The 21,728-nt window shown below is 38.2% G+C and overlaps 4 protein-coding genes across 4 annotated transcripts; all 4 read right to left on the reverse strand.

The window, feature by feature from the left end:
* Positions 1-2,275: 2,275 nt before the first annotated feature.
* Positions 2,276-5,477, reverse strand: LOC110501927 (homeobox protein Hox-D9a). The gene is made up of 2 exons (XM_021579805.3): positions 3,686-5,477; positions 2,276-3,359 (listed from the first exon to the last, which is right to left on the reverse strand). The coding sequence occupies exons 1-2, from the start codon at positions 4,242-4,244 to the stop codon at positions 3,115-3,117; spliced, it is 804 nt and encodes a 267-aa protein (XP_021435480.3). The 5' UTR covers positions 4,245-5,477; the 3' UTR covers positions 2,276-3,114.
* A 1,259-nt stretch (positions 5,478-6,736) lies between these two features.
* Positions 6,737-9,473, reverse strand: LOC110501926 (homeobox protein Hox-D10a). The gene is made up of 2 exons (XM_021579804.3): positions 8,581-9,473; positions 6,737-7,927 (listed from the first exon to the last, which is right to left on the reverse strand). The coding sequence occupies exons 1-2, from the start codon at positions 9,317-9,319 to the stop codon at positions 7,653-7,655; spliced, it is 1,014 nt and encodes a 337-aa protein (XP_021435479.2). The 5' UTR covers positions 9,320-9,473; the 3' UTR covers positions 6,737-7,652.
* Positions 9,474-13,137: 3,664 nt separating this feature from the next.
* LOC110501928 (homeobox protein Hox-D11a) lies at positions 13,138-15,709 on the reverse strand. Its single transcript, XM_036959406.2, has 2 exons — positions 14,514-15,709; positions 13,138-13,871 (listed from the first exon to the last, which is right to left on the reverse strand). Exons 1-2 carry the CDS (start codon positions 15,106-15,108, stop codon positions 13,639-13,641), a joined length of 828 nt encoding a protein of 275 aa, XP_036815301.1. The 5' UTR covers positions 15,109-15,709; the 3' UTR covers positions 13,138-13,638.
* A 4,216-nt stretch (positions 15,710-19,925) lies between these two features.
* On the reverse strand, positions 19,926-21,728 carry LOC110501930 (homeobox protein Hox-D12a). Its single transcript, XM_021579806.3, has 2 exons — positions 21,112-21,728; positions 19,926-20,882 (listed from the first exon to the last, which is right to left on the reverse strand). Exons 1-2 carry the CDS (start codon positions 21,677-21,679, stop codon positions 20,644-20,646), a joined length of 807 nt encoding a protein of 268 aa, XP_021435481.3. The 5' UTR covers positions 21,680-21,728; the 3' UTR covers positions 19,926-20,643.

A 21,728-nucleotide genomic window follows, 5' to 3' on the forward strand; every position in this document is an offset into this window, starting at 1 on the left:
AGAAGACAGTGTCCACAAATAGGCGTTAGAATATTTTATCGTGTACATTTCAGCGTGATTCGTCTGGGGATTGTATTCTGGTGCATTCTATTGTAGTGTTTCAGTTACTGTGCCAGGACCTGTGCTTGGACCATATGACGTGGACACATCGAACATTCTCTCCCTGGTCATATGGCGTGGACATTCTCTCCTCGGTCATATGGCGTGGACATTCTCTCCTCGGTCATATGGCGTGGACATTCTCTCCTCGGTCATATGGCGTGGACATTCTCTCCCTGGTCATATGGCGTGGACATTCTCTCCCTGGTCATATGGCGTGGACATTCTCTCCCTGGTCATATGGCGTGGACATTCTCTCCCTGGTCAAATGGGTTGAAGGGAAATTATCTCTCCTCTAGCTGGCCTACCGACTGTTTCTTCTCCTCCTCTAGTTAAAGGATAGATCCGTGTTATGCAATGTTCAATTCCAGTATTGTCTATTATCATCATCCTCAAAGAATGTTGCAATTGTACATCATAAACTAATAGGGAGATTTTTAAAACTGCAGGCCTACGAATTGGGCCTGTACGTGATTCGAAACCAACCAACCTTGAGGTCTTATCCAGAGGAGAGTGTGGAAGAGCCGAAGAATTCATTTAGGCGCTCTGCTAATACCGGGTCGATTTATTGTCAGGGTATTGCAGCAGCTCGGTCTCTTGCGGTGTTGTAAAGTCCTGCTGTCTCTGTGAGTTATCGTATCTGTAAAATTTAGTAAAGTCCCTATGACACGTAATTCTACATGGATTCTGTTGATAACTTGCGCGCTGCGTTATACCATGATTATACAATTATTAGACTTGAGCAGAGTGCTGCTATAGACCCAGCAGACAGGCTTGTGTAATGGTTGAATTGTAAGCTACACGAAATGCCTTTTCTGTTTGTAGACCTAATGACAATAGAAAGGCTCGAAATAAGAACTAATTTCTGCCTAATGTTTAGGACTATTCCAACGGTTTAGTGGTGACTGGGGTATGTTTTGTCATCCAGCAGTCTTATGGTTGGCGTAATGTTCAGTAAACAGTCGACTGCTGAACATTGATCAACACACCTAGACACATTTGCCATTTATTTTGATGACGAAGATCATGAAAGGAACGCTGACAGATAAAAAAAACTGGCAACAGTATATACATAATAATATGAATAATAACCATCAGAATAATTATATTGATGATGATGATAATAATAATAATTATTATAGTAATAATAATAAATATTACACCCAATTGCTCTAATGTAAAATCCTATTTTTAACTGTTTTCTGTTATCAACAGGTAATTACTTTGTTAGTCATTATATTTACGCGTAAAATACAAATCTACAGTCAACAATAGACTGAAGGATAATTTTTTAGCAGAATCTGAAATAGCTGCAATATAGCTGCAATAGGTCAAAATATTCCATATATCGATAAAAGCGATGCACCAAAGCCCCTCGTCAATGTTTCCCAAAAATATTTTTCATTAATTCATTGAACATCGTCGCTAAAAAATCTTTATGGCCCCTCGCCCTCAACCCATCGTCATCGATAGAGATGCGGTCTTCTGTCGAACAACGTCGCCCTCTAGCGCTTCTGATTTACAACTAAATGATTTCCTAGTGACCTATGGAATAAGTTGTCTCTTCATTAGTAAATACTATCTAGTAGGATACTTTACCAATGCTTGGAGAATATACCATTACTATGTGTCAATTATCATAATTTATTTTTTTACCAAACTAACCAAACTGATCATACGCATACATTCAAATCCAGACGTTTTTTTTTCGTTTTTAAAATGTTTCTTACACAGAATCGACATTACTTGACATATTTCAATGTATTTCAGAAACAGGGTTTAAATCCACCCTTGCAGTACCAATAGAATCACCACTGTAAACGGCCTTTTACACAGCAGTCAAAGTGAAGTTTTTGCCCTCTCAGTAGGACATGTAGATAGATGGTGAATAAACATGACTTTCTTTACATTAGGGGGGCTGATTTCCTCTCAGTCGCGAAGAAAAACAATTTATCGACCAGACACCCTGTAGAAAGTGTCTGCATTTGTGTTTGTCAGCAAAAGACTCAAACACCCAAGTAAGAGGGTTTGAAGGGAGAGAGGTACCCTGGCTCATAAAGTAATTTAGACCAGACGTCTAGCCATCTATATATCTTTATGGGACCACTGTTCTTCCTGCTTTAAAGCAATTATACGTACAGGTTGGACAATAAATTGGAGATCAGTGCAACACCTCTCCCAATCATAAATACTTTATTACCTCTTTAAACAATGCAACATTCTCCTATTCAAGTGAAATCCAACCACATTGTAAGCCAAATTCATATTATGAAAAAAATGTTTCTAAAATGTGAGTTCAGTATACCAAATGACACTTTACGTTGTTTAATTCTGATGACCTTTAAAAAAAAGAGAAAGAAACCTTCTCATTAGTCCTACTTTCCTAGTCACCAAATAGTTCTAATTTCAGTTTTGCAATAAGGCATTATTCGTCCTATCTCTCAATCCTGCAAACTACTGCATTAGTGCAAATAAATGAAATACAGCCTTAAATACAGCCTTAAATACAGCCTGAATTGGATTCGGAAAATGCAGGAATATGCTAAGATTAAGGCTACGCCCAATCATGTTTCATTTCAAAACTAACTTAAAAAAACACCATGAAACTAATATAAATACTAAAAAAGAGTATAATTTCATTTTAAATTCTAGTCCCAGCCTTACAAACATAATCAGTCAGCCTCTACCTTTTAAGTAAGTTATATCATTTCCAATTTCACTGAATTAGGCCTACAATATTCACTGAAAATATTAGCACAAATATATCCTCTGAAAACATGACATTGTTCAAATACACCACGAAGAAAACGATACGCAAGCACATTCCCATGGGCTCATACTGGGCATAAATACTCGAGTTTTGGAGTAATTCGTTTAAGACTCAACATTAACTTTGATTCAACCCCCCCCCCCCCCCACACGCACACACAAAAAAGCAAGAACGTTATTTTCCAAGTAATCAGAACAATATGGTACATCAAAAGGCGAGGGATTACACATCCACTCTAGCATGGGCTATAAGTGATCCTTAGTGCCCCTCTCTCTGTTCATCTTTTTCATTTTCATTCTTCTGTTCTGGAACCAGATTTTGACCTGTCTTTCAGTTAAATTGAGATTTCGAGCCATTTCGTTTCGTCGATCTCGTGTCAAATACACGTTGTAAAGGAATTCTTTTTCCAGTTCTAGTGTCTGATATTTTGTATATGGACATCGCTTCTTCCTTGTTGAACGTGCATGAATCCAGTTTGCTGCAGGGTTGTCTGGAGAACAGAGGACAAAGTTGAAACTCACACGAGAAATAGCAGGAAAACGAAATAAACAAACCATGAATATGGTAAATACAAGCATCAGAATGAATAATTGTATATTTGTAAAAAAAATAAAAAATAATAATAATAATACTGAATTTGTTGACGCAATTATTATCACACGCTTGTGTTAAATACCCACTACATCCGTAGGCAGTGTTTTGCGGTCCGTGGTACAAGATAGACACTTTTATAGGTTAGTAAAACCTCCAATTTTACACACCTAGCTCGTACAGTTCTTAAGGTTGTAAATCAGGGGGGAGATTTCGTTTACTTACTTGGGTCAAGTTGTTTTTTCTCTTCTTTAGGCTCGCTGTGATTCGAAGTATCACTGCCAACGCTCTCTTTGGCCACATTTTTCGGGCATTCGGACAATCCACAAGCATAACCAGGGCCACGGACAACCACCTGAGTTTCTGTCTCAGAAGTGGCACTCTCAGTCCTTTTCAGTGGTAAACTTTCGGGCTTGGTTCCATTTGTTCCATAATGCCGGCTGTTATAGTGAAAGCCGGAGAAAGAAACGTTGTTAGAAATTGGGTCTATCCACGACCGAACATATCTGCTGTCTGCTGCGGAGAGGTGGGACTGGACGTAAGGATGGTAAATCCCTGATACTGCGGCGGTGGACTGCGTGTGGACCGAGGACCAAGACCCTGGGAAAACGGCTGATTTGGGTGCAAAACTGCAGGAGGAAAAATCTGCACTGTCCCCAACACCTGGTGGCATTGAGGTCGTACTGTGCGGAGACTGGACAAAGCGTGGCCTGTACACATCCTCTGCTTCATGCCCCATTATGGAGTCCACATAATAGTTACTTAGAGTGCTACTGGTCGACATGTTTGAATCCCTTCGTAGTCATATAAGAGGTTACACTGTTATGGAAACCTTTCCTCTGAACAATCACAGTATTTTTGCTGGCTTCATTCTTCAGGGATTGGTTACATGAATCACGTGATCATATTTACCAACGCAGTGAGTAAATCAGTCCGCTGTAATGGTATGGGCCTATGTTTAATTTGCCTTTTTATTTAAAGAATGCCATAGAAACCGAATGGTTACGGAGAAAGAATGTCAAACTTTAAGTAATGATGTGTTAGTGGACGTGTTGAATGTGCATACGGTTTAGGGTGGTGCAGGTCTATTTGTTTTACGTATAGATTAGCCTCATACACACATTTATTTCACAGCCACCACTCAACATTGACGCCACACCATATTATGTGTGAAAACTCTCACAAGATATCGTCATAAAGTATATCATACACTCAATGCTTGTAAAACATTTTCATAGACTACTAGTTGTAAGTCCTCGTTAAATAAATGTTATAACATGCTATAAAATAAGGATCATTTTTGCACCGACTCTGTTTTACATTGTTAGCTTATGTATTAAACTAGTCACTTTCACTAGTTTGGTTGGTCTTGTAAGTTTGAACCAGCTAGTGTTATTTGTATAGTGACTGTATTTATCTAGAGGAGAGACATAATTATTTTATGTGTATCAATAAAATATTTACGAGGTGCGTTTGATTATACATCCGTGTGCCCACAATAAAACGGACTATTGGCGCAACAAAGTGTTTCTGTGCAGAGTGATGTCTAAAAGTCTGGATTTAAGAGGATCTTTTTAGGTTTACAGAACACATGACTTGTTGATTAGGCAACTTTTGTAAACTCTCATCAAGAGATGAATACAAACGTAAATAAAATCTGTCAACTGATTTATTTCAAATACATTATGCCACGATGGAACAAAAACAACGAGGAAGAAGAAAGAACAGAACTGATTATCACATAAATGTTCACATGAGGACAAAACAACATGGCGGCGACGTGCCAATGAATTTGTGCTTGAACATCATAAGGCCCAGACAGGCACTAGGGACCCGCTTCTTCAGCAGAACATTGCATTAGCTTGAGCTACGCAAAATATTATAAGCCTTGTTAGAAGACATTATAAAGGCTCACACGTGTTTATAACACGTCATAGAGCATTATAACTTAATGCTTTAACTAGTGTTGTAAAAAATAATGATGTGGCCAAGCAGGCCATTGATAAATAAAACCATGTAATCTGTTGTTGGGCTGTGTGTGTGTTTTTCAGCGTTCATTCGTCTGGACATGGGGGTGTGCAGTTCGTGTGTAAAAGAGAGGCAGGAAAGAGGAAAATAGTGTGTACCGAATTCAAATAGTCTACCCGGATAGAGTTATAAACTTGGCTTGGACTTCTACACACAGGGGCAGCAGATACGTCTACTACTGGGCAAAGCGATCTGCCAGTATAAGCTTACAACACATCTCATGACATTTAACCACATCAACATAAATAACAACTTAATTTCTGATATTTTGAATCATGACAGAATGTTTGGCCAATATGTTATCAATTAAATGTATTTTAATGATTACGGTTTTAACCCGAAGTAAAACATTATTGTAGTCCTTATATATATGACAAGAGGTTGCTGTTTAGGTGATAGCCTATTGGATGTATCAATGTTGTGATAAGAAAAGCATTTTATATATTCTTCTATGCCTATTCCTTGCTCTTTTTATTTTGTATGATTTTTTTAATTGAACCTTTATTTAACTAGGCAAGTCAGTTAAGAACAAATTATTATTTACAATGACAGCCTACGCTATTAGAATATATGGTTATGTAACCTATTTTGGAAACCAAATGAACTCGTTTTTCTAAGAAGTTCCTATATCCGGACCCCAATGGCTGTTTTTGTAGGTTGTTGGGAACCTTCCCAGATCCGTGTAAATATAATAAAATGTTTAGGTACATGGCATGAATAGGATACGATGCTTGTTTTTGTGTGTTTGAATAGAAATATTCATGTGTATTTTGTGTATTTTAATTGATGTATTAGTGTGTATTTTGAGTATTTAAATAAGTATCCTACGGTGTCTGAACGCTCCAAGTAGCTCCTTCAACAAAGCCTGACATCAAAGTTGAGGGAATTAAACATGTAGTAGGACAGGGGTATTCAACTCCTACCCACGAAGCTTGGCTCGCTGGTTTTCTGTTCCACCTGATAATTCACTGCACACACCTGGTAACCCACGTCTAAATCAGTCCCTGATTAGAGATTAGAGGGGAACAATGAAAAAAAGTTGTGGCACTGGCTTCGAGATCCTGAGTTGAGGTTGTAGGCTATATATACGTACGTGTGTGTGTTTGTGTGTGTGTGTGTGTGTGTGTGTGTGTGTGTGTGTGTGTGTGTGTGTGTGTGTGTGTGTGTGTGTGTGTGTGTGTGTGTGTGTGTACACCACATATAGTCCTTAGAAACCAATTGGATAGCATATTCACAAAACAACTCAACTTCACAAGCTAACGTTTATTTTCAAATACAGGCATGTTTCTGAATGCTAATTGACAATAGGTCTAGCAATGAATTAATAATAAGAGCCATAATTAATTAATTGGTCAATAGATAGACTAGGCCTGTTAGTCTTTGAATAGCTAAACCGCAATCATGTTGAGCATAGGCCAACGCTCAAATAGAGATGTTTGTGAATATTAGTTTTCTTAATTTGATTGGTTCACATAACAATGTGAAACTACGGCCAGTCATTAATAATTCTAGCGGAACTAAAATAACCTTATTTCGGGCTCCTACAAATAGTTCTCTGTTTTGTTACATTTATTTATACATCTGATATACATGAATGCATTATTGTAAGTGCTCTTGATAGGATAATTTGCTAAGTGACTAAAATGTAATGGAAAATCTGTCTTCATGAAAAAGCCTATGTCTACTTGCAAGACGAAGCACTGAAATAAGAAATTACATTTGACTATCAATTTATTGCAGGATACATGCCACAAACATGCGTAAGATTTACACTCATTAACATTGCTCACCACATTTATGCTATATAAACGTTTATATGATTACGATTCAGCTAAGAGTTAGCGCTTAATTCTAAACGAATGTATAACTTTTCATCCACTATCGATTTAATGTGTTTTCATATCCGAAAAATGAGCTTCCAAACAAGTCAGAATCAATCAAACCAAAACGTTTAATAATGCATACATAGTACGTTTTAATAATTTAAGACGTTATTAATGTACCCTGTGAAAAAATATATTCTAAATACACAATGCGTCACCATGTAAACATGAAAATAAAATAGCAGTCAATCGCAGGTTCGGTGAAAAAAAAAACAAGTCCGATGCTCCCACACCACCGCTTAGAGGAAAAAGACAATAAATCAAGCTTTCCGTAAGCAAACTCACGAAAAGGTGAGATTTGAAGTAAGTCCCCGAATTCGGTTTTCACTGTTCATTTTCTTAAGCTTCATCCTGCGGTTTTGGAACCAGATCTTGACTTGCCTGTCGGTGAGGTTGACGCCTTTACTGATCTCTAGACGGCGCTCTCGGGTCAGGTACATGTTGAATAAAAACTCCTTTTCCAATTCAAGCGTCTGGTGCTTTGTGTAGGGGCATCTTTTCTTCCTGCCGCTTGTTGCAGTCATCCAATTGCTCGTTGGAGGGTCCGTTTTGCTGTCTGAAATGTAATCAAATCAACAAATGGTTTAACATGACAAAATATGAATATATCACTCAGATTTTTTAATTCATGAAAATATGTTTTCACTAGTCACACAGCTCTGGTCAGAATTATATAATGTTTAAATTATATTGATATCGTGTTATATGAGTAATATTAGTTGGTAGTCGTGGGTCAAACGTGTTGAGAATAGTACAGGCATAAATAACAACACATTCTCTAAATTACACGACTAAGTTTTTTGACCAAATTAATATTTTAAACGAACTAAAATACACATTTGTGAGAGACGGTTTCTGTATCATCACAACACTGAGGATGAACATACAAAACAAACTACAGACATTATTTCTCCTAGGTGTTAATATACACATAAAAAAATATATATGTATATATATATATATATTTCCCAAAAAATAAAAAAGAACGTTCTATTACTATCAACAAAGAAACAAATAAATTAAGAAAACCTAAATATAAAATACTAATTGATGCAGACATGTCTGGTCCGCGGTTGAACCGTTTCCTGTAAAAGCCTTTTACTGCAACCTGAGTAAGGCTCTCATTAAACATTACGACTTTAGGGCTGTTTGTGTTTTATATTGGGTTTTATGGTACCGCCATACGAGTCATCCTTTTACTGTACCTACCTTTAGATTCTCTTTGTGTCAACTCTGGGCTGGAGACTGAAGATTCAGTGGAGCAGTTCTCCTCCCGTTGCGCGGTGGATGTAGGATTCGGGATTTCCGCGGGGATGGGTGTCTTGCTGGTCTCCCGGTTATGCGGTATCTCGGCCGTTTTCTTTTCCAGTTCGACAAAAAAGGAAGACAACTGCGGTTTTGGAGTGACTCTGTTGAGCTGCACGAATGTGATGTTTGGACTTGTCTTCTCCTGGCCATAGTCCTGGTCTTTCCCAGTCGAGTAGGTTTGGTTTAATCTGAAATACCCTGGGACAGGGATCTCGGGGCAGTCAACTGAACACGATTCGGGGATTATATTAGCATATACAGGGACATCGGACGAGTTGACCTTTGCTCTCTTGTCGGAATACATGCAGAAATTCCTCTCCTCCTTAATGTTTTGTGAAAATGTGCAATTGGGCATTTGGTTGGATGGTTGCTCTATTCCGCAAGGTCTACTGGGATCTGTCCAGTTATCAATTTGAGGTATGTAAGGGTGGAAATTCATGCCCATATTTTGGTGGTTGACATCCCCTCGTTTACTGAGAGACGGCAAGAGTCCACAGGTTTGCATTCCGTAAATTCCCATTTCTGCACCGGACGGCATGTACATGTTGCTGCTGGAGTAAAAACGGTCAGTCCTGCAAGCGCCAATCAACGAATCAACTACAAAACTATTAGTAACAGGAGAGCTGTTGGGAAAGGACATTTTGGATAAGTTTTTAAAGGAGAGAGATGTCGTTTGTAGGCTGACATATCTAGAAAAACAACGTCCGTGTTGCTTAGGATGCCTCTCTGCCACACGACAACCTCACCAATGAAATGTGAAAATGGCCTTGAGACGCAGACTCTTTTCCCATCACATGGAAACATTGACTCATAACTAGGAAGCAGACGTGGGCAACAGCGACACCTAGAACACAGACTTGAAATTGATTCAAACTGACTGACGAAGGACATCTTAAACATTTAGCCTGTCTTCTTTGCTTGATATGAAGAAAAAAAAAATCTAAACTAAGGATGAACATGGACTTAACGTTGAGATAATTAACCGTTACATCAAGCTCCAATCCCCTTACTTTGGCACATTTAAATACATTGAAGACCATTTTAATTCACACGAATAATCTACTCAGTCATACAAGTCAAAGCTTTGACATGAACTAAAATAACGATTTCTAATCACACGGTGTAGTGATGGAAATATAATCCTAACCGAAAAAAATCTATGTACATTAGGTGGGCTTTTTCAATAATTTCAACCAAAACTTCAACCAAATCTGGCTATTATCTGGCTATTATAGGCCTATATCTTTTATTTTGTAATTTAATTCTTAAATAAACCGTGTCTGGTTTAGGATATTATCCTCTAAAAAACTAAATTACAAGGAAAGGTGATATCGATTGCCCGGTTCTACATTTTTGTAACCTTTGAATGCCTGCTCAGGGTACGGCACACTGTATTTGTGACCTATATGACGGACTGGGAAAGTAGGTGGACGCATTTAATAATAAAACCCTACGGAGCTAAACACGCTCCCCATAGTAGCCTATTCTCAACTCAGCATCTCATACATATAACAGCTCCAGGTTTGCAAATAGGTAGACAATGTTGATTTTTTTTTTACACAGAGAAATCAACAAGCATACAAAAATAGATACCCCGATTGTTTTGCTGAACAAAACGAAGAATGTTATTAGAAGCACGTTGAACAGGCCAACCTCAATTGGTTGGTGCATGTCGATTACTAAACACAAGAAGGATATACTCGACTGCGCAAATATCAAGATAATTGTAAATTACATTTAAAGAAAATCCGGCATAGGCCGACGATATGCTTATATTAAAGCCAGAAAATGTGTTAAGAATACGTTTGTCTGCAGCGTATTGTTAAATAACTGCAGGAACACAGCATTTAACGAAATCATCCAGGTATTCAGACGGGTATCATAAGGGATTTAATAACTAAGCAAATAATTTAGTTAAATGCGTGAACCAGGAAAAATATGCATGCTTTTGAAGGTACTCTTCGGGTTCCGTTTAAATTAAGGTATCAAACCAACCCTGGTCTACTCAACGTCTACTCAACATTTTAGGGTTTACACTTTTAGAGATCACATTTTTTTGTAAATAATTTTACACTATCAGAGAATATGGATTGAAAGTAAAACAACATGTTTATTAGACAAGGTCTAATGCTCGTCCAAATCAAAATAACTAGTCAAATGCCTCCGCGCGACAAGTAGCCAAGTGGTTAGAGCGTTGGACTAGTAACTGAAAGGTTGCAAGATCGAATCCCCGAGCTGACAAGGCAGTTAGCCCACTGTTCTTAGGCCTGTTCTTAGGCCGTCATTGAAAGAGAGTATGAATATGTTCTTAACCTGACTTGCCTAAAATAAAAACATGCACACGACAATTGAGGAATCCAGATAGGCCTTATGACTTATCTTTTTTTTTTTTTTTTTATTTCGTCAGGCTTTCGATTTAAGTTTAACCCAGTAATATTTCAAGTAATTTCAAGTCATGTCCATAACAACAAATTACCAAAGATCATGCAAATCTATCGGTTAAACTTGGGCTTGGTGTCTCCATTGGAGGCTGGTGGGAGGAGCTATAGGAGGACGAGCTCATTGTAATGTTTGGAATGGAATGAATGGAATAAGTTGAACATGTGTTTGATACCAGCCTGTCCTCCTACAGCTCCTCCCACCACGGCTGTATATATATGCCTATGATATACATATCCACATAGTTAAAGCTAATGCTTAATCCACTTTAAAATGGTGGTGTTAGGCTACTACTTCTTAGAAACAGTCCCTTTGATTGCAATGCATGGAATGCATCAACTGAACACAGTCTGCTTGGGCTATTATGTAAAAAAACATATATATATAAATAAGCTATTTCCCAACATTTACTAGGCTATATTCTCTCATCAAACCCCGGACAGAAACATTAGCAGCTTTTCAATAGTTTTCTAGATCACAGTTGTAGTCACACATACGTGTGTTTTCATGAATAAACTCTAATCGAAATTTGCTACACGTCTGCCCTCGTGTGGTTAGAATGGGAACGAGGAGTCAACTGGCAATGTCAGTACAATATTTTCCGACACAACAATTTCCTGAACCAAAAACCTAATAAAATATGCCAACCATCACAAGACTGACTGACATGTGTGTTTGTGATTGATTTCCAAACATATCTTATATTACTGATTTCCTACGGCTACATTTCGAATGATCAGATGCGCTGACATTATCTCAGCGAAAGGAATAACCAAAACCTACTACCGGTATGGTAAAAGTGGTCATTCCCCTGCCTCGAAAAATACAATATTTAGGTTTATTCAGGATTATATTAATTAACTGTTTCGCTTTTAGTTTACTGACTGCCTTTTTTTGTTCATGTCTGCTATAATACACGAGGGACTCACACGCTGCTTGGAATTAAACCATTGATTAAACCAAATATTTAGGGTTTCCATGTTGGTACAAAAGCTAAACTATAATATAGTATTGTTGTATGACTATAATGTCGTGCGTAATGCTGCCACATCAGAAGCTTGCGCGTGATTTGACGTATATTGCATTACATTTAATGAAACATCTCAATTGGTTAGTATAGGAGACAGGTATATCAACTTCAAACACGAAACTGTATCGCTGGATCTGATTGCTTTTCAAACAAGAAAAATCACTGCTTCGCAGCCATATTGGAATCCTGCTGCAGTGCAGATATTATTCAGGCGTCGGTTGTCAAGGAGAACAGCCAAAAGGCGCCTCTACATATTCAAAGGTGAGAGGTGACGACCTTGACATTATACTAGAAGTTCAAAGGCATCAAATAACGTTTGTATGTGAAATGAACAATATTTCATCGTTAGTAGGCTACTGACAACATTACAAATAAAAACACAACTATTTTTTTAAGCTGCCAAATCAAACATAGGCATTTTACGCACGGGAGTCATTCCCTTTTAATAATGGCATGCCATTTCAAGTTAAATATAAAAAAATATATACTAAACATATATACACATTTGGTCATAGCCTATGCATTTAGATTTTCTACATGTATAACTCAATAGCTTGACAAGTAAGAAAGGACTGCATCTGTCTCGACTATTTGGGAGTAGGGCCGCATTTGGAGTGGCCAGAGGGTCCAATAGCCTCCGATTTACACATTTACAGCTAGTTTTTATTATGCTGTCTAGACGGTTCAAGGTTTAGTAAACAGCCTTAGTGTAAGACAACATAAAAGGATAAAAGGTCTAGTCTAAACTTTGAAGTTGAAGCAAATAAAAGGCGCTTCTGCTTGGATGCAAAAGACTATTAAGAGGATATTCGCTCTATGGTCTATTCACATAACCACCAGCTTCAGTGCCATTAGTACTTTATAAAGTATTCAATATCAGATTGCTTATATACATTGCAATATACATCATTTTATCCCTATGCAACATGTGGATCCTGACCAAAGCCGAAAGGAGTTCGTGATTGCAATAAATTGAGGTAACGCATAACTACATTTGCCATGTGTACTTTATTTGATACCACAATATACATAACATGCGTCTATTAAATGCATACACAATTCTACTATTGTAAATGACTTATTACACTCGTTAATTACTGTAATCAAAGTACGCGTTGCTTACTGCAATGTTTGTGAATCCACCAAAGCACATACCGTGTAAACTTAAAACTTATATACGTACAAAAGTAAGGTACAGGCCTACATAGCCTAGATAGTACAATGAATTACCGTAATAATATGCAAAGGAACATTATGTCGAGGTCTCCTGGATGATTTCGACACTGGATTGAATCTTATCTTCAATAACAGGATTCATGTGTTCATTGAGGTAAGTATTTAAGTGGAAGATGCAAAAATAGTTGCATAGATAGATTCAGCCTGTTTTACAATGTTCAGTTTTGTTGTGCGGTGTTGTTTGTATAGATTGTGTGATGTACCAACAAAAAAAAGAGTTGTGAAGCACTTATGGCTCCTCTAAATGCAAAAGATCAATATAAAGGATTCCCAGTGAAATACCGAAACCGGTCCCGGTTTAGCTTTTTCTCTTTCATTCTTCTGTTCTGGAACCAAATCTTCACTTGTCGATCTGTCAGGTTTAACTTCCTTGTCAACTGGAGCCGCTTCTCCTTGTTTATGTACACATTGAAGAAGAATTCTCGTTCAAGTTCTCGGATCTGGAATTTTGAGTAGGGGCATCTCTTTTTTCTGGACTTTGACGAACCTAAACGGGACAAACAATTGTTTTACCACACATATGTAGAACAATGCAGTTCAGATCAAAGTTGGTACAATGCAAGTGTTAGTACAGAACATATAATTAACAAGTTAGCTGAGTAAACAAAATTATCTTCCCGCGCGCAGTCGCTAACACACACAGGCAGATATGCGAGAGCGAGTGAGCGCGCACATACACACGTAGGAACTCACACGGATATTATATTTGACTCTATGTCTGTCCTAGACGGTTCGTTTCGACGTTATAGGTAAAATATTTTTTTGCAGCTAAAGATAACCCCTTCACATGTATGTGTCATGTATCTCGAACAATAGCATATCATACCTCCCTGGTTATATCATTGCTTTGTTACTTTGTACACTCACTATCGTAAACAAATAAGACTGATAAACATGGCTGCATTGTAATTTACACAGTGCAAGAGAGTCAGATGACTTCTATTCAGATATGCATCAGAAGTATTGCAGCATGGCTCACCTAAACTGGTTTCCCATCGTAAATATTTTTACAACAGTAAACTCAATCTTATTGGGGTATATAAAACCGTTGTGTGCTTATAAAGGGGCACATAAAATCGGAACGACTACGTTGTGGACTTACTATAACCCATTTAATGCTTGTACCTACTTGGGCTGTTGTTCTTGTCCCCGGGGCAGTTTGATATAGAATAATCATGTTCGTCTATGTCCTCAGTTGGATCTGAAGTCTGTTTATTACATGCAGCATCTCCGGGGAGACTGGAGTCTGCCTTCTGTTTTGAGTGTTCGGGCCCAGAGTTGGGCTTTTCAGAGTTAACAGTCTGGAAGAACTGATCGAACCCTTGTGGAAGAACCCCATTTCGGCCGACATTGGTGAATAAATTGCATGGCGAGTTCATACCGCTGTGATGCCCGTACAATGAATCATGTTTTAATATCATTTCCGCCCTGTTCGATGACGGGATTAAGTCTCCGTGCATTATCTCGTCCGTTGAGTAGTAAGAAGCGTAATTGCCCCTGTAATGCCATTTGCTTGGGTGATCCAGTCCATAGTCTCTGAAAGCCACTCCTCGAACAGGTCGGACTTGAGCTATGTTGGAAGAATAAGGACAATTATTTTGACACGAAGTAGTCTTGGGTAAAAACGAGGAGATTGATGAAAAATCAGGCGCCGAAACATAATATGTACAACTTGGTAAATACATATTTGACACACAGTTGTTACGCTCATCGTACTCCGACATATCTCCTCTTCTCTCTTTTGCTATAGCGAAAGGAATTTGTAGCTCGAGTGCGTTAAACTTTGTCCATCTATTGCACCATAGGCGTGTGGAAAGGATCCGCGAGGGAGAAAAAAATCGGAAACGTAGGCTGACGTGCAATTCATCTTGATCGATTCCTGAGGTATTTTTCTCATGTGATCCAGTAAAGGAATTACTATATACCAATATCAGTCATTATTAATAACTAGAGCAACTCATTTGACCGCAAATAACAGTTAGTTCATTGGTTTCCTGGGTTTAGAAACAACTCCTTTGTAAATATGTGCTTGCCCTTGTGATATAGACATTAGTAAACAATCCCTGAGAGATTTCATCAATGCAACAGAATTCGAGTTATATAATGGCAAACCCACAACTTTGTCGGTATTTATTTCGTGTACTATATGTGCGCGCTATTAGGGAAGTAGGCAATTTACGCATCATGATAGTTCAATATATATTACACCAGACATTACATGACCAAAAGTATGTGGACACTTGCTCGTCGTACGTCTCATTTCAAAATCATGGGCATTAATATGGAGTTGGTCCCCCCTTTGCTGCTATAACAGCCTCCACTCTTCTTTGAAGGCTTTCCACTAGATGTTGGAACATTACTGCAGGGACTAGCTTCCATTCAGCCACAAGAGCATTAGTGACGTCGGGCACCTTAAGGACCTCTTAAGGATCTGCCCCTTTTTTCAATTTTCGCCTAAAATGATGTACCCAAATCTATCTGACTGTAGCTCAGGCCCTGAAGAAAGGATATGCATATTCTTGGTACCAATTGAAGGAAACACTTCTAACTTTGTGGAAATGTGAAAATAATGTAGGAGAATATAACAGAATAGATCTGGTAAAAGATAATACAAAGAAAAAAACAACCATTCTCTTGTATTTTTTGTACCATCATCTTTGAAACGCAAGACAAAGGCCATAATGTATTATTCCAGCGTAGGTTCAATTTAGATTTTGTCCACTAGATGGCAGCAGTGTATGTGCAAAGTTTTAGACTGATCCAATGAATCATTGCATTTCTGTTGAAGCTGTTGCATCAAGACTGCCCAAATGTGCCTAATATGTTTATTAATAACTTTTCATGTTCAAAATTATGCACTCCCCTCAAACAATAACATGGTATTATTTCACTGTATAGCTACTGTAAATTGGACAGTGCAGTTAGATTTAAAGAATTTAAGCTTTCTGACAATATCACGTGTCTATGTCCTGGGAAATTTTCTTGTTACTTACAACCTCATGCTAACCGCATTAGCCTACGTTAGCTCAACCGTTCCCAATTAATATTTCCCTTCACTGGAACTAAGGGGCCTAACCTGAACCATGAAAAACAGCCCCATACCATTATTCCTCCTCCACCAAACTGTACAGTTGGCACTATGCATTGGGGCATGCAGCGTTCTCCCGGCACCCGCCAAACACAGATTTGTCCGTCGGCCTGCCAGATGGTGAAGCATGATTCATCACTCCACGCATTGTGATGTTAGGATTGTGTGAAGGCTATTCGGCCATGGAAACCCATTTCATGAAGCTCCTGACAAACAGGACAGACAAACTTTATGTGCTACGTGCTTCGGCACTTGGCAATCCCATTCTGGGAGCTTGTGTGGCCTACCATTTCGGGGCTGAGCCGTTGTTGCTCCTAGATGTTTCCACTTTAGCACTTAGAGTTGACAGAGGCAGCTCTAGCAGGGCAGAAATTTGACAAACCTACTTGTTGGAAAGGTAGCATCCTATGAAATTGCACGTTGAAAGCCACTGAGCTCTTCAGTTAGGCCATTCTACTGCCAATATTTGTCTATGGAGATTGCATGGCTGTGTGCTCAGTTTTATACACTGTCAGCAACGGGTGTGGCTGAAATAGCTGAATCCCTTAATTTGAAGGGGTGTCCACATACTTTTGTATATATAGTGTACTTGTTACAATGGCAACATTGTAGTTGACATACTCTTAGAGTTCAAGTTAAAGGGCAAAGAATGTTCCCCCATGCACAGTACACTTCGAATCCAAATCTATACACACAAGTTATATGATTAATAATTTGGACAGATAAGACAAAACAAACGTACCTTTCTTTTCAATGCTCGTGCCTCAATAATACAAACAAATGCACAAGATGCACCAAACATCCACAAAAAATATACATATATTTTATCATCCACATCTGCTAGCAAAAAAAGAGGAACAAGGTGAAAGGTAGAAAATAAATAGAAGGAAGAGAACAAAAACAAGAAATAGAGACAACATGATGACCATTGTTGATTATAGTTCATTAGAGAGGAGGATTATGTCCAGCGTCGTCCGGTTTGGCCGGTGTAGGCCTTCATTGTAAATAAGAATTTGTTCATAACTGACGTGCCTAGTTAAATAAAGGTTATATAATGTTTTAAAATAAAATAATTGTAATAAATCATCCTAAATGTAAATAAAAAAAAACAACGCAAGCGTCATCAGCATTATTGGTTGAAAAAAGGCTTGGCACTGCCAAGTACAACAGATCTCTGCTGGCATTGACCATCTGTGGTCTGAGACCATGCGTAACCAATAGTTTTATTGCACAGACAAAATGACGGGTTCTAGTTTAAGTGTATATTTTAGCTGGTGGAGGAGAAACCCTTTGGTGGGGGACGATTACTTAGTAACCTATAATCGTCTATATCCTATCCTATACTTTCAACAGTATTTCAGACAATAGGCCTGTACTTCTTTTCATTTTCAAGTTACTTCCTTTGCACTTTACGGATAGAAATATAGGCCTATTATTAAATAACACAAAAGAACTTGAAAGGGAAGTAAAGAGTATAACATTCACCATAGTGAATTCCTAACACATTACGCCTATAATTGTGGGCCCTTACTGTTACTTTCCATAGTATTATTGCACTGATTAGGCTATGCCCGTTTGATGCTAAATCTAGATAAATGTCCCAGATGAGGCACTTTCATTCCACACGACTATGCGTTGTTTTTTCGTAGAACAGGAACACAATAGGGTTACTAAATTATTTTTTGGCGACACCTTTGGTAACAAGTTAGAGAACGCTTTGTGTGTGTGTGTGTGTGTGTGCGTGTGTGTGTGTGTGTGTGTGTGTGTGTGTGTGTGTGTGTGTGTGTGTGTGTGTGTGTGTGTGTGTGTGTGTGTGTGTGTGTGTGTGTGTGTGTGTGTGTGTGTGTGTGTGTGTTCCAGACCCTCAAACATAGACCATTGTTTCATATAATTGTATATAACCTCAGTTGGGTCTGAAATGTTTGAGCGTAGCTAATTGGACAAAATAACTAGAACTAAATTAAAATGTTAATCTCAGTTTTCCCGAAATGCGTTGAGCATGTGTTGTTTTTCTATATAGTGTACCACAATGAAATATTCCCAATCTTAACAACACAGTAAATGTAAAAAAAAATCCATTATACTATCATTGTTTATATTAAATTAACATTGCAGTAGAAAATCGTGAAACATGGACAACTACAATGTTAAAACGTCATTACGCACAAGACATGGCCAAAACGAAAAGTAAACGGCAAACAGACGGCATAGTAGAGGGGAAAAAATATATGTTTTATTGCAACCCATGTACTAAAACAACAATATCTAGTCCTATACTACCAATAATATCATATGCAAAATAATTACTATTGGCAATGAACACAGATTGACACCGAAAAGATGAGTAAACCGCAAAACAGTTGTTGTTGACCAATTGGCCGAGTTGGGCCTTGTTTCAGGCCTTGTTTTCAGGCCCGTTTAATGGATGCGTCATGAAATAGTCCTTGCAAATACCACACAAAAAAAATAAACAATTTGAATGATGAGAAGGCAGTATACTATCTGCTTAAAGTTTGTGTAGGTATTTTTTGTTGTTGTAAGATACTAACTTGACCTTAACTTTGTTTTGGCGCCCCCATATCTGAAGAGCACGAGCATACGTATTCTAGCAGAGTTCTCATAAAAAGACCTTGGGAGAACACACCGTTCCCCTTTGATCCTGTCAGATAATGAGATTGTAAAACTAGAAAATATAATTTCAGAATTATGAGCTAAATAACGGACCATTACAAAGTTCGAGCTAGAACACTTCGAATAAAGCATTTTATTAAGTACGTGTGTGCTTATTTTGGTAATAATTATATATATTTTTAAAACACGTATAGCCTATACATTTTAGTCATTTAGCAGACAGCTCTTCTCCACAGCGATTTACAGGATAAATTATGGCTATGTGCCTTGCTCAAGGGCACATCAACAGACCTGTCGGTTACTGGCACAACGCTCCTAACCGGTCGCCCCAAACACCAAAGATTAAAATATATCCTACAAACTACTCCCTCGAAAACCATATAACCATTTCTAAACGTAACAATAAATCAATTAAATGGTTTACTAGCAAACAAAACCATGAAGATCGTATAGGCTAAGGAGTTAGAGCTATATTCAGTAAGTAGTAAATTCATGTAGGTCTATTTATAGGAATAGCCTATCTGTGGTTGATGTGCCACTTGATCAAATAGCCCTCGTGTACGTGCTAGACAGATATTTAAATAGCATGGACCACTTGTGTTAGCGTGGAATTTTGAGCAGTTCATGTAGCCTCAAATGTCTACACGAATGTATACATGTGCATAATACACACACTAGTCGGCATGGAATTGTATGAATTGATGAAAATGTTTTTTGCTTTTCTAGATAAGTATATATATATATATATATTTAGCCGATATCACACATGATACTAACATTGAGCCAGTAAACAGCTCAAATGAGGTCTACTCATTAACTGGACCCCCAAGGCAGTTTTACTTTAATATAGAGAGAACGCTATAGCTTACCCAAGAGCTCTCATTCGATAGCAGCGCCAACAGCGGAAGGCATTATATAGCCTATGATTACGCATACATAAAAAAATAAGACAAAAATACATTTACACACAATTATTATAGCCATGCGATAGACATACAAACACTTACAAAATATATAATCCAAAAAACAATTTTTCATGGTTCATTAAACCACCGACAAATACGAACTTGAGCTTGGACGAGCAATTCCTGTAGGCCCAGTTTGATTTCAGGCAGGACTGACCCGTCCAATCAGATATGTGCAATATCCATTTCTAACCATATAATCAATTTTTATTCGTCAATACAATACGACATATCCTACATAATTTATACATGTAGGCTACAGAGATTAAATTATAAATAAACGTTCATTTTGATACTGCAGAAATACAAAAATAAACTATTGCATAGCTATATTAAAAGTTCTATATAAAAACACAATAAACCCCTTTTTTTCTAAGAGCGTTATACGAGATATACGCTCAGAAATACTAAGTGTGGTCATTGAACAAAATAATTAGATGTATCCAATTAACCTAAATCGCATGCTTTACAAAACACAAGTTTAATTATGTGCCTTTCTGAAAATAAATAGAGTTTGAGGTTTGAAGCTTGTCTGAACAGAATCCGCACGAGGTCACTTTCAGGGCCCAAGGCTCTCAGTTCATGGAGAACGCATGCCCGCGCATCACTAGTCTCTTCTTTTTCATTCTGCGGTTCTGAAACCATATTTTAACTTGTTGATCACTCAACTCCAGTCTGTCAGATAGTTCCTTCCGTTTTTGCCTGTTTACGAATTCGTTCATCATGAATTCGTTCTCAAGTTCAACAAGCTGTGGCTTTGTGTATGGTTTTCTCTTCTTTCTCAGTTTCGCTTGTGAAGAGCACCAGGGTGCGCCTGGAGAATGGAAAAACTGTCCTTAGCAACTTGTGGATCTCTTGGTATTAAAACCCAACATGACATGCTGAAGAATCCAAAAGCAGGCATGGTCTGCAATTATCATCGCGTAAACATCAAATATAACAATAACTATAATTTGGAGGTGACGTTACTAAATTAAGAAATAAATAGTCTAGACATACAGAGCAGTTTAATTTTAAAATAACAAAAATCGTTAGATGCTTACCATCAGAAAAAGCAGTTCTGGCACATGCATTACTTGTAGATGGTTGAATTCGGGCAATTGAATTTGCCGACTGCTTGATGCCGGAGGCAATTGCCTGGTTGGTGTAATTCAGTTCGTGTTGTGCACCGGAATCATGTGACCGCCTGTCCAAGTTCGAAAATGCATATTTCGAGCTATCGGAACGGATAACTCCATGTTCACCATAAAAGGTCTGCGAGTGTCTAGCATGTTCTTCTGGTTTGTGGTTTACATCCTGAAAGTAGTATTTACTGGACTCGTCAAATGGTCCCTTGTTGTGGTCGTTGGGATGAGTATTTACAGGCACTGAATTGTGTAGAAACGGCGGAGAGTAGCCACTAAAGGCGCGGCTCTGAGGCGGAGATGTGCACGAATTTGGGGAAGTCCACGGGAGCGAGCACACCTCTCGCCTGTTGTAGGAAATCTGATGCAGCCGGGGGAGATGAGCTCCATTGCTCCGCAAGTTGGAAAAATATAACGACTCCGGAATAGGGAAATTCAGAGAACCAACATAGCCAGAATTCAGAAGATTTTGCTCACACATTTCCATGAAGCTCTCTCAAACGCTTCTTACAACCCTTTTAGCGACTGCTAAATAA

The sequence above is a fragment of the Oncorhynchus mykiss genome, chromosome 22 (assembly GCF_057628025.1).
Source record: "Oncorhynchus mykiss isolate SJ-2025 chromosome 22, ASM5762802v1, whole genome shotgun sequence".
Lineage (NCBI taxonomy): Eukaryota > Metazoa > Chordata > Actinopteri > Salmoniformes > Salmonidae > Oncorhynchus > Oncorhynchus mykiss.

Coding starts and splice junctions, on each gene's coding strand:
- LOC110501927 (XM_021579805.3), bottom strand. CDS start 4,244: ATGTCGACCAGTAGCACTCTAAGTAACTATTATGTGGACTCCATAATG. Junction 3,360..3,685: donor GAAAAAACAACTTGACCCAA/GTAAGTAAACGA, acceptor TCTGTTCTCCAG/ACAACCCTGCAGCAAACTGG.
- LOC110501926 (XM_021579804.3), bottom strand. CDS start 9,319: ATGTCCTTTCCCAACAGCTCTCCTGTTACTAATAGTTTTGTAGTTGAT. Junction 7,928..8,580: donor GACACAAAGAGAATCTAAAG/GTAGGTACAGTA, acceptor ATTACATTTCAG/ACAGCAAAACGGACCCTCCA.
- LOC110501930 (XM_021579806.3), bottom strand. CDS start 21,679: ATGGAAATGTGTGAGCAAAATCTTCTGAATTCTGGCTATGTTGGTTCT. Junction 20,883..21,111: donor CAGAACTGCTTTTTCTGATG/GTAAGCATCTAA, acceptor TCCATTCTCCAG/GCGCACCCTGGTGCTCTTCA.
- LOC110501928 (XM_036959406.2), bottom strand. CDS start 15,108: ATGTCGGAGTACGATGAGCGTAACAACTGTGTGTCAAATATGTATTTA. Junction 13,872..14,513: donor GGACAAGAACAACAGCCCAA/GTAGGTACAAGC, acceptor TGTCCCGTTTAG/GTTCGTCAAAGTCCAGAAAA.